Source organism: Typopeltis vanoorti, chromosome 4 (genome assembly GCF_054136105.1).
Source record: "Typopeltis vanoorti isolate ZY-2024b chromosome 4, IOZ_Tvanoo_1.0, whole genome shotgun sequence".
Lineage (NCBI taxonomy): Eukaryota > Metazoa > Arthropoda > Arachnida > Uropygi > Thelyphonidae > Typopeltis > Typopeltis vanoorti.
The window spans coordinates 37,758,129-37,771,858 of NC_143552.1; the positions used below are offsets into that span (position 1 = coordinate 37,758,129).

Genomic DNA, 13,730 nt, shown 5'->3' on the forward strand with positions numbered 1-13,730 from the left:
TCAATTGGACTAATTATGTATTCTTAATTATGGTCATAACTATATAGAGTAAGTATCGTATGGTTTCCTATTACTTTTACAGGTGTTTTAACTTAACTCCGTAATAAGACCGGATCACGTGACCATAATCATTCCGCTCTAATCCAAAATTTTAATTTTTAGTTTTTAAATTAACATTCCATTATAAGTTCTTGATAATTTCTGTTAGAAAAATCGGATTCATATTATGTAATTGAATATGGACATAATTTTCATAAATCTTTTCAATTAACATATTTAATTATTTTTTTAAAAAATTTAACATATTTCATTCGGTTGTCCAGAAAGATTTGTGAAAGTACCAGTAAATAACAATTGCGGACAACCGATAATACAAGAGATTTATGTTTTTGAAACACGAGTGGTATGGTTTAAGGTTACTCCTATATAAACCAATTTCTTTTATATATGAAGAAAACACCCATAAAACGTGATGGAACGCTCTATATTTAGCTACACCGATATTTTCCCCCTTTTCTCACACTACGTTTTCTGCTTTTTTTAGATACTTCCAGTGAGAGAGATGATGGTGGATCCAATACCACCAAATATAGTCTCAAATAATATACAGATCGAGCAATTTGAAACAACTGCTGAAATGATTCCAACTATCATACCTACCTGGAGATAGTTTTTGTTCCTTGCGTTAATAACTACGAAAAGCTGGACGCTAGAAGTGAAAGAACGCATTACTTAGCGACTAGCAGACACATGCATTGACGGATAAACTAGTCAGTAAAGTGAAGGCTGCCTGGAGAAGATTAGGAATCGATTGCTCAGGATTCAGAGACGGGATTGACAAGTAAAGTGTGTCATGCTTTAGGGACGAAGAAAACGGCGAAATTTTTCACACTGATCGGTAGAGAGGTGTAATGATACCTTGGGTGTTATAAATCTCTTGCGGTATAATCGGCAAAGAAAAAATGTATTACACCAAGAGGATTTCTTAGGTAGCAGAAAGTTGCAAAAGATCCGCCATCAAACGTATTTAAAAAGCACGATCATTTTACAACTGTATTATGAACTACACGTTATATTTTTTCTAGAAACAGGGGGAAAAAAGCTTAGTCATGTGTTTGTCTTCCTATGCTAAAGATATATCTTAGTGCATAGAGGAACGAAATTATCTGGAAGTAAATTCCCAGTGGAACGCAGGGAATTTATTTCCAGATACCGTTCCTTTTATTGTTCAATATAGGCAGTAAATTAAACATTAGCACCTATTTGATTAGTACAAAATATAACCTTTTAATGTCTTTGTTTTATGTAGTGCCTCCAGGAGAACCTTTAATTACCGATGAAAATGGAAAACTGATGAAGGGTTTAACAGATACGTATAACGAAGGCGATTCTTTACGACTAATATGTGAAGCTGTTGGAGGTAAAAATAATGCATCTAAGTGTGTATATTTTATTTATAATTACGTGCAATTTATAATTTTATGTGCAAGACGCATGTGTAATTAAATATAATGTAATATCATTCAGCATTCCAATATTAAAAGAGAAAGACGCGATTAATCTCTTCCTGGTGAATAGACATACAAAATTTCGTGGTCAAAAATTAAAAAAAAAAAAAAAAAAAAAAAATGAGATTAAATAAAACTGAAACAAACGACAAACTTGAATTTTACACTATGAGATTGAAGTTTACCATAATCTAAACTATAGTATACAACAGAACAAGACACAAACTTATGAAATCTAAATGCTATTTTGGTCCTCTTAATTCCAATAGATGCCATCATATCTATATCTAATAAAAAACTGATAAAATAGTCTGGGAAAAAATCACCAGGGCACTAAGTGAAAGGTTTCCTTTCTTTAAATAAAAAAATTATAATCTCATGACGTCACATGAAATGACCATGAATATTGACATATGCATCAAGTCAAGGATGTAATTTTTTCGATGCAATCCCGGTTTTGATTAAAGCAGTCACGTGTGTTTCCTGTAGTTCAGCGGACTAATAACTCTTTATTCACTGCTTCAGAGAATCAAACATATGATTGTCATATCTTTCCTTATCTGAATCAAGGATTATTACCTACTCTTTTCATCATTATGATTGTAATCCTCTGAAGTTTATCCTTAATTTATATGCACTGTGAAATACATTGATTTAATATCACAACATAAATTTAAATAACAAATGCTTTTATATTTGAAATGCGATTATTTTCTGCTTTTAAAATATTACGTAACAGTTCACGTGCACTACAAAAATGCATGTGATTTATTTTTTCCTTTACCTCCTAACTCATTTTAATTGCACTATACATATTATCAAACCGATTTTTTTTTACATTTTCTAGTTGATACGGAGAAAGAAACAATGAATTATTTATTAAACGCTTTTTCCAGGGGGGGGAAAGAATTTTAATCGTTTAATAAAGACCTATCATATAGGACTAATAATGTTGATAATGACACAAATTACGGTACTAATTTATTATTTTATATGTAATTATGACAATCTGGTTTCGTGCTTATGTCGTGTATAATTACCAATTGCTTAAAATAGTAAAGGAAGTTAATTGTAGTGGGACGACGCACTGTCTTATGCAGACATCTCATCAAATATTCCAACGCAATTAGCATAACATAAAATGGTACTTAAAAAGATTTTGATCGCATGCTTGGTCGTATCCGATCATAATATTCCCATCTCCGCAAAAGAAGAATGATTTGCATAGATATTACATTATGTTTAGTAGCTGCACATTAGGTTGTGGCCATAAATTCGCATTGCAAAAGATTTAATCTACTTTCTAAGCTACACTATCGCGACTCCTAGGAGAATTTCTGAATAGGAGCAATGTCGTTCATTTTATTGGCAATATTGACATAAAATATCGGCTTTCCCTGCAGTTCTAAATGGACGAATTTGTCGCTATAATAGGAGGCATTTAAATATGGAAAAGAATCATCCGGAACTCCGCTTATAGGAAATTGCTAGAGTAGTTTAATGGATAGCAAGCACAACTCCTCCCTCCCCACTCTATTCCCTCTCCACTGAACCCATGCCAGAGATGTCATTATTGTATCAGGATGCAAACATACACCAGCGTTGACAAACCTGGAGAACAGGGGCAAACAGGTCGATCGCTGGATGTAGTTAAATCCTATTTTCTTCGGAAGGTCTGATTTAGGGTGTTCTGTTTATTTATTAATTTTATTTTTCTTCTGAAATCTGTCGTTTGTCTTTGTATCATCTAAACAGTAGATAAAGCTGAAAGAGGGAAATGTATGTGGAGAGGACAGTTACAAGTTATTAATATAACGACAGTGGGACAAACTAATTACATATATGTGCGTGGGTAGGCAAAGTAACACCTACAGTGTATAGCACATCCAAGGGTTAAAAATACTATAGACTTACAAATTTACTGTATTTAATTTGTTTTCTTATTCATAACATTAAATATTAACACTCCCCCAACACACATACACCCAAGCTTCGATTCAGAAGTACCATTGATATCAATGCATAAATCATAACATCAGAGAAAATTGCAGCCCTTGGTATATATGCATGCCCAAATATAATAAGTCTCACAAAATTACGAATCCAGAAAGTTGGGAGGAACGGAAGGATTACCGTTTGCATAAACAGTGATAATTCATTGCATCTTTGAATAATCTATTATGTACAGTTCAGAGAAAGTTCTCCATTAATACGTGTAAAAAATTTTAATACTAAATCGGATTTTTTACGACAATAAAGAACTTGGTACTTTGGGGTATTAACTGCTGAACGAAGCCATACGCTGTTTCTAAACCGACCGGCATCAGGATAATATTCTCTCTCTATCTCTCGCTCCACACTAAACACAAATTATTCAGGAGTCTGAAGTCGGATTTTACATTCGATGATCTTGGGAATTAAGCTTGCAAATCCTTTAGCTTACAGAATGTCATTAATTATTTGCACCGGCTTGAAGACAGAATATAATTTATAATCTATTAATGATGGACTGATAACATAATGCAGTCGCATTATCTTTATTCATTTGAGTCCTAACAATATGTGTATACTTGAAGAAAGCTTCATGGAATTCTACAGATTTATTTAAAAATACTAACGCTTAATTTACGCACGATTGATGTGAATTAGAATCATTATGTTGTTCCTTACATATTTTATGCTGTTGAATTCTTTCATTCCAAAGAGGTTTACACAATGTTCTTATTTGTTGTTACAATTAGAATTTTTGGTAAGATAATTAACATTTGCATAGCTGAGATCGCTTTTCTAAACACGATTCCTGAAGAGATGGACTACAGAAAGAGTGGATCCATACATTTGCTAGTAAAGATTTTCTAGTTAGCTCCACATTTTTCTACCTAACGATTCTTAGAAAGAAAAAGCAAATTGACATTAGTAATACAATTTATAATATAAAGACGTACTGAAATAAACAAATGCCGGAATCATACGTTACTTAATTTTGATGTATTTATTCGGCATATAAATAATAAAGGGGTATTTACTAAAGCATTTACATCCCAAACAAGATAATTAACTTTTAAAATTTATCATCTGATTAGTACATTTTGCATTTTATAATACTGTTGGAGTCTCTTATCATTCCCTGCACAATCGATTTGAATCAAATTCTCACCAGATTTAAAATACTGTAAATTTTAGTTAATACGTGATTTTCTCATTAAAAAATCTCATAAATAAAATTTCTATATTATAAATGCTGTAATTGTATGATGTCACAGTGGATTAATGATATTCACTTTAAAAATATAAGGACTTTGTATTTTTTTTTCCATAATTGTCAATATACTGATACATAATTTGTGGGTCTTCTGTGATTTTTAAATTAAAAATAATCCGGAGTTATGACTCGCATTTTAGCGGGTTATTTAGCAGTAAGACTTGGTAACAGTGTACAAGAAGGAGAATACAGAGATGATGCGAATACGATCACAAATGTGCATTAAAGTAGTGTCTCCATTGACAAAAGGTGAACTCACTCTATTTGAAAGCAATCATTTGCTTGAAAAGAAAACAAGACACTTACCTAAATTCATTTGTATCCTTTAAATCTTTGCTCCATCCACACGTAGTTTAATAATATTTATCGCGCTAACAATTGTTTACAATGGCTACGACCAGCGATTTAGATAGCCATTCGTTCACCGAAAGATAAATAATGAAAATGTACCGTTCGCTGGGCTGTAATGGTATGGGCGGAACTAGAACATTGACTTGATGTATTTAAAGCAAATATTTAGTTTGGGAGAGGATGCAGCAGTGGTATTCAGCGGTACTTCCTAATCTTAGAGCTGAGCTCCGTTGTAATGAAGCAATATAAGGAAGATAACGGCGTATTAAATTTTATATAAAGTTCGCGAATAGTGTTACGGCACTATATTGCTGATATATAGGGAAAGTAAATATCTTCGTGTCTGCGATGGAGCCTAATCTTAGAGCCATTAAATGGATTATTTTGGGCGGGCGAAATGCCAGCTTGCAGAATAGCAAACTTCTCTATAGTTCTGTTCACAACTTAGTGTCATATAGCGCAAAATGTACGATTTAATATAAGGCTTTAAGTTCACATTAAGCGTAGTCCATTAGACATTCAAGATGGGAAGGAGGTGCGTTGAATGGGCATTGAAGTGCCATTCCATACACTGAAAACAGACTTCGATATTCATTGTATTCGCTTTTGGAAAGGAATGTTTTCTGACTTTGTGGTTTAAGAGTTGACAACAGCTGGGTTTTAAGAAGGGGGGGATGCGACTATTTATCACAACACGCTGTCATGTTCAATGCATAATGGCTTACGCTCGAAAAATGCGGTGCTCCGTCATCTATCATACGGCTGGTCGCGTAAAAATAAAGTCACTTACGAAAATCTCGACGCATTTTGTTTTGTAAATAAGATAGTTTACCTGATGTATCTATTACACTTTCAGAGATGGAATGTCTATATGGGTATTTGATGTCTGGAATTTTCTTTTGTGTTTTCTTGGAGTTGTGTCTTCGAGATGTTTGTGAATATCACATTCTTTGATATATCGTACTTGCTTTAATTTAATATTTTTTTTTGTTTGTGGGTTTATAATAGTCGCTTGTTTTACACAAATATTAATATTTAAATAAAAAACCTACGTAGAATAGTCAGGTGCAACGATGACCTTTGGTTGTATGTAGTTGAAGCTATATTTATTTGTTAATGAAAGATCTGTGTAAAGAAATATGTTACACGTGGATGTTAGTGAAATAAGTGGTAATTATTTGTGTGCGTATTAAAAAAGGATGAATTTGCTAGCAGTGATATTTCAATATTACCACGATACACTATACATTGAGTCAATAAAAACTACTTATAAAACTACTTTTTTAATACATTACTGAAGAGACATTACTTCCAGCAGTTATAAATTCAGCCCTGTGCTATCTTTTTTTTCTCCAACATAATCTGTGGATTTTCTTTATGTAAGATTAAGTTTTTCCAATACGTACTACCAACAACATGAACAAATATCTGCTTAGTTTCTGGTCGTACTTTGTTTATCTTCTTAGGAATAATGATATTAAGGTAGGCATTCCCTTAAAAAAAATCCCTTTATTCTTAGAATTAAAATCTTAACAGTCACCTATGAAAGAAACACTTGTCTATGCAATTTCCTGCTCATGTAGAGTCTGCTATATAGAAAAGACCAGAAGAAATTCGCAGAGGGAAAAGAAATAAAAGCAAATGAAAAACAAATCGGTGAAAGTCAGGATTACTATTTCATAGTACGCACAAAAAGCAGAATGCTGTTTGAAATTGAACAGAAATGCCCTACATTGCAAGACGGTTACATAAAAGATTCAAAGAAGCGGCAAAGATAATATGCCTTCCAAGGCAGAGAAATTAAGAACCAAAGAGCAGTATTAAATTGCGTATGATTTACACTGATCAAACAAATTAACCTGGAATGGGCTGTCAGAGACAAACGGGTTTTTATTAACTAGGAATTATGTATGAGGTAGGATAATTGTTGGTTTGCAGATACGAATAGAAACGTTCTATAATATATTGATACATTTCTGCGTTTTTTTTTCTTATTTAATTTTTTCTTATTATTTATATTCACCTTTGTAGTTTAATACTTTTATAACAGTTACATGTTAAAATTAGACGGGACAAAATTACACAAGGATGAAATTACATATAAATAAAAATACACTAAGAAAAAATTACACAAATTTGAATATTCACACCGAAGTTTTTTACTTTAGAGTTTTTAAATTTTTATGATGAATTTTATATTTATTTTCGGATAAGAGTTCCGTTAATTTTGTAATACTTTATAAGACCTACCTGTTGACTTTAATTCGATTAAAATATTATTGGTATTTGGTTGTCAAATTAAACACATAAACTTTCTTAATATTGCAAAAATTACTTTTATTTTAAAAAATAATAAAAAACAAACACTAAGTCATATAAGCTATACAACGTAAAAACTCCAATCGTCTATTAGAGTCGTAATTTTGTACAATATTTGAAATACGTTATTTTAACGAAATGTACCTACGACGTCCTGGGTTTCGTTGACCAGCTAAATGCTGCAAATAGTTTGTATGTTGTAAAGATAATTCTTTAACAATGTTATCCAAAAATTTCCAAACAGTTGGATGGGAACACTGAAAGAGCGACTTAAGTCCATAGTGCCATCCTTCGATACAATTTGTAGTTCTAGATATACGGTTGGCTGCAGAGTATCTATGGTTCCAAGTAGAAATATTGAATAGAGGTTGTCTGTAAGTACCGTTCCTGAGCTGTCGACCTCGAATATTTGTATGTTCGAAGTAAAGGAGAACTTGCTCGATTTGTTCATTATATTCGTCTAAATTAGAGAACAGATCAGCAACTCCTAAAAATGTTTCTAACACTTCTTCTTCTGGTAAAAGTGCAAGTGATTGTAACAATTTAATGTGTACTGCAAATGACTGATTGGATTCATATAGAGATTCTAGTCCACATTCATTTACTTTGCATATAACAGATTGTGATAAGTGGAAAAAGCAGCCACCAATTTCGATGTTTTCAAACACGGCACGGAAAGCATTCATTGCTGCTGTTTCAAAATCGGTCAAAATTTTTCGTCGTCGAGCTTGAGGAAGTTGCTCCAGTAACATGTTCAGCATCTTCACGTATATTTCGTCCTTTTTCCCTGGTAGAAGAGCCAGTAGACAAGGAAAAGCGACGCCTGAATCATATTGGACATGGATACTGTATAACTGATAATATATTTCTGGAACCACTTTAAATGTACCATCTGCTAGCCAAAAATCGTTAACTACAAGCAAGTTGATCTAGAAGAGCCTTGTGACCAATTAGTATTATACGTTTTGGATCTTCTGCCCCGGAATCGTGAATAATCCATTTAGAGTACTTCTCTGGTATTTCAACTTTTGTTATCTGGATTTGACGGAATTTTTCCGATTGTTTTAGCTTTGGATCTATTTAATCGCCTCGTCATGGAGCTCTTCTTCGGTAGGCACATTTTTAATCCGTCTGATACAGTCACTAAATTGTTAGCTATAATTGCATGAGTCGTTGCGCCTGGATTCGACATTTTTCTTTCTTTTCATTTGATTTGCAAGTTGATGAGCTTCAGATTCAAAAGTCCTACTAACATGATTCTGATGACTCACGGATAATCTTGTTGTCGCTGGTATGGAGCAGCGATTGACAATGTAAAAATTCTAAACTTTGCACAACGCCAATGAATAGTTCCGATAGCAGTTTCACAGTGACGAACAAACTCAAATCCTTTGTAAATTATAATTTCAACACCATTATTACTAACGCCGTACTCAAAATCAGCCATGGGTAAATTAAAAATTAATTGAAAAAAAAATCACGAAATTTATTACGTCGTCGCACGTTATACACTACTGTAGTTGTATTACGAGTCACTAAACTAGAACTGAAGAATGTAAGACAAAAATTTACTTATATACCTTCACCCAAACAATTCTTAGAAATTCTTGAGCAGTTCATGGTGATTAACAATTGTCGATTAGTTTTACCTTAGAAAATTATTCCTTGTAAATCTGAGTTAAGTACTAAGTACTAATTAGAGTAGCTAATCACTACATCATTTTGAGTTTCCAACTTAACCACATCCGTAATCCCCTTGCCCAAATCCGCACTAGTGATTTACCCCTTGCTGGTTATAAATTTTGTACAATTTTTGGTAACTTTTATTTTATTTGTAATTTCTTACTTGTGTATTTTTCCTTTTAATTTTCTTCTTAGTGTATTTTTATCTATGTGTACTTTTTTCTTTGTTTTTTCTTCCCTGTGTAATTTCTTAATTTTTTAATTTCTTACTTGTGTATTTTTTCCTTTTAATTTTTATCAGTGTGTAATTTTTTCTTTGTGTAATTTCTTCCTTGTATAATTTTGTCCCTGTGTAATTTCGTCCTCGTGTAATTTTTGCAGCGCAATTTTATCCCGTGTAATTGTTTCCTGTGTAATTTTGTCCTGACACGCTTTATAACTAGGGTCTGAGAATTGTGTCGAGTGAAAACAGTATCCATATTTTCATTAAATTTCAAACATTGTTTTTTACTTTGTAATTCATATTTGATGATCACATTATTGTCTCGAAGTCTAAAAATTATCAGTTGGCCCTTTTTGTGCAAACAAGGATGATGAAAGGCAAATGCCACTGCCCCTGTGAAACCTGTTATTCTTTGCATGATGCTTCTATGATAGCAAGTTTTTGATATTCAGGATTCATAAGCCTTGGTTGTTGCGTTGAAATACCTGACAATCTCAAATTTATATAAATTTTATTTAGCTTTATTTGTGTCTACAAACAAACCAAGTTTGTTATTATATATTTATTTTATATCACTTTTTATTTATTTTGTTTACCAATGAACGGCCGCCATAGTTTCATCTGTAGGTATCCAGAATGCAGTTGTTACCGACAAGTTAAATTTTTTAGGGAGTTTAAAACGTCACACATAAGTTGGGTTATAAGCATATCGATTTGTAAAATTTTTTTTTAAAAAAATGGATGCTTTTATATGGTTGGCTGTATTGTTTGAAGATATCGATTTTCTTACCTTTATTTCAGTCACTGCTTATATTTAATAGAAGAAAAACTAAAAAAAAAACTGATAACAATGAGCGCTGGATAAGATTTTAGCATCCTTTTTAAGAGTTCTTTGCTCCAAGGAGATAAATACAAGACGATAATTGAGTTGAATGGGCTTCATAGTACTTTAGAACACTTAAGTTAGAAGGAACGGCACTATTAAACTTCGTAACGATATCTTCAGGTTAATGGCGTGAGTAGGCATTCGCATTCTTAACATAAAAGCTAGAAAATGAAAAGGATCATTTAATGCATTTACATTTTCTAGTATGAAAGCAATGAGAAAGAAAAGAATACTTTTAGTACGAATAAAAATATTTCACTCTCTTTTGATTTTTGTACGCAATTTTTCATTAAAGTCCTTTGCATCTGTAGCGCAATTTAATCCTGAGTTCAGAGATCACAAATTTTGATGGCTCAACTCAAGATTAATTTTATCCTTCCGTATGTATTGAAGCAAACATCTTCACTGGGAGAATGATGTAGCTTCAGTACTGTACACTTATTTAAATCCACATGTATTTTTAATTTATTTTCTTCAAACACACCTTGCCACTCGTGATTGTACGAAGTCTGATGTACTTTATGGTACTCTATTTATGGCGAAAACTTTATTGGCTTCCCTACATATTTTAATAAAACTAAATCCTAACAAGTAACAAACAATTACCATTCTGGAGCGATACTTTAATACAATGTTTCTAAAACTGTTAGTAGGGTATCCCTAGGAAACCAATTTTGTATGTCACGTATCCCCTCCTCCAGACCACGACTCGGTGTGTGTTTATTAGCCTTCTCGAATGTCCTTGGGTCTGCAGTTTAAGAGTAACAGTGGCTTTCTCATTTGACATTCAACATTCGGAAAAAACAGCGTACGTAGAGGTTGCACACCACCTTATCAATAGCTGTTTTTACAGTTTAAAAAAATCATTCTTCTAAACGATCCCATTTTTATCATTATGCCTTCATTTCAAGTTCAAACTGTCTTTCAAGCTCACGTTAATTAAAAATCTATGAAACCGGATATATGTTTTTTTTTATTATTATTTGTCTATTTATAGCGAGAAAGAATATTGTTTGGTATATTCATTTTAATTTACTGTATATTTTCTTAATCGGTATGATTTTATTCCGTATCAGTGCATTTAATTTACATTTTCTTTTAAAGAAGGTTTCGATGTTTTCAATTTAGAAATTTGGCGTGCCTGATTTTTGTCCGCTTTGTTTAGAGATAAAGCAAAGGGAGCAGTATTCTCTATGCGATACCTGTTATCAAGCGGAAATTAAAGGTTGTTCGCTTTAACTGAAGGCCAATTAAACTTGTGGTTTTATCGGTTATAGCAACTGTCATGTGATTGGTTGCATGGGCGCAATGCGGGTTACCTGTAATATATTGACTTACGTAATTACATTTATATTTCGGACGGCAATACGAAACAGTAACGAGGCTTTTCAAACTCTGCCATTATTTCCATTAGGAATACTTCATTTAAAAATTACTTTAAGGATATAAAAACATAAAGGCTTATGGTATCTTTCGCAAGTAGGCCATTGAATCATAAATGGTAGTTTAGTAACGATAAACCATCTACAAATGAACTCGTGTCGCGTGCACTAATTCTCCTTACTTGTGTCCCATTTAATCTTATTTTTATGTCTAAATTATTCATGCATATAGTTATATTTCATCTATAATCATTGGAGCGACAGAAAAAGAAAGGAGCAAAAAAAAAAAAAATAGTGATTGCATCTGTCAGTGGTACGTATCGATATATTTTCCGACGAATTGACTGAATGAAAAATTGTGGGAATTTTTTTATTTTAAATGCTGTTATTCTATTTTTTTGCTATTTTATATAATATATATGATTATTTGAACTGGTTGTTCATATTGTTAAAACATTCAGAAATATGAACTACATGAGATACTGTATTTGCCGTCAAACAGCTTCAGTAAGTCCATTCCAGTATTTTAATCGGTAACCTAGAAAGTATTCACTTCTAATTTCAAAAAGAGTTGACAATGCTAGGCTTTAACGTCACAGACCACTGCACATTCTTTGCACGCAAAACGCAAAAAAAAAAAAAAAAAAAAAAAAAAAATGCAGTATTCATTTCAGACTCTACGTACAAGCAAGAATGTCCATCGGATATAGAGACAAAGCAAAACTCATATTATGTACCATACCTGATCGGAGAAAAGTTCAAAAATGAAAGATATATATTGCAATCAATATTTTTATGTCTAAAAGTTTTCGTACTAGCAAAGTATATACGCTTCTGTTTTGTAATATCACACTTCAACAAATATGAATAATTAAACTTCATTTCTGCTTTCATTCGGGTATAAATATGGCGTTAAAGTCCAAAATCATAAAACAAGATTTCTTCTTTTGATGACGCAAGAGCCATAAATGTCAAGTCGTCAAAGTTATGATTGAAGAAGCAAAGAACAATAAGCAGTAAAAGTATTCCATTACTATTTCAGTAGAAGAGTTGCATTAAACATTCATTTAGGAAGATGAAAATTTTCACTGCTATACATTCATAGGAGTTTTGTGCCCACAGAATGATAGCAGGTTATGACAATAAAACTTGAGCACTAGAATAAATAAATAGTATATACAGAAATATCAAACATGAGTGTCTGTATGTGTGTGAGCATGCGCTATAACGTTTTGGTTACAACGCAAAAATATATTTTAACAGAAAAAGACAACGTGGAAATTAAAAGATCTTTATGTTGTTCTAGAAGACTATTTTAAAAGGGAAATTCTTACATTTCTTTTATCAATTCCAAAAAAAAAAAAGGGGGGGGGGGGACATTTTGATTAACGAACCATAACGAGAACAGACGCATCTATTTCTTACTTATATATATGAAATCTGAATTGACTTTCCAAGGTAACATAGCAGCACATAATGTGTGGGAGAGCAGACTGCTGTCTTTGCTCAATTAGATATAAATTCGGCCATTATCTTGAGTAATTCTGCAGCTCTGAAGATCAAAGTAATAAACTGGCATCTTGGTATTGATTTGAAACTTTCTCATTTATGAAGTTACAAAAATTATGTTCTTTCAGAAACGCTATTTCTTCCCGAACCTTTTTTGGTTGTTCTTTGATGACATTAGTCTGTAATGTATGAAGTCGTTCGTTGCTGTCACATGCTCTTTCATTACACTTCCAGTATAGAAGCATTATTATGATTACCGTCGCTGTAGGGAGTGGTCATCATCTCCTGGCTTTACTTCTTCTTGTCTTTTTACAGCGTGTGTTTAATCTACAAGTAATAAGCCCTACAAAAGAGAATCTAAAGAATTGCAACTGATTCCGAGAAACATAAAAAGTTAAGACAGTTACAGAAATTCTTATAAAGTAAAATAAGGATTGATGTGTAATAAAACTAAAGGTTCGGTGTGCGCATAACGTACTAAAATATATATGACTACAGTTGGACTCGAAAAGAGAGAGTAGCATTTTGCTGAAGACAATTCGTATGGTAGATGAAAGCAGAAGCTACTGTTACCATGGAAACATCGAAGTTTTACCACATCTGTTTT

The 13,730-nt window shown here is 32.5% G+C and overlaps 1 protein-coding gene across 5 annotated transcripts in view; it reads left to right on the forward strand.

Moving 5' to 3' along the window:
- The window catches only part of LOC150107233 (protein turtle-like), a 374,905-nt gene that overhangs the window by 263,179 nt on the left and 97,996 nt on the right, over positions 1 to 13,730 (forward strand). For all 5 annotated transcript variants that reach the window (XR_016548181.1, XM_090391086.1, XM_090391087.1 and 2 more), the window contains exon 3: positions 1,310 to 1,420. Coding sequence is in view for 4 of the 5 variants with exons in the window: in XM_090391086.1 (XP_090247212.1) it covers positions 1,310 to 1,420 (111 nt within the window). In the remaining variant the exon portion in view is untranslated. The remainder of the gene's footprint in view (positions 1 to 1,309; positions 1,421 to 13,730) is intronic.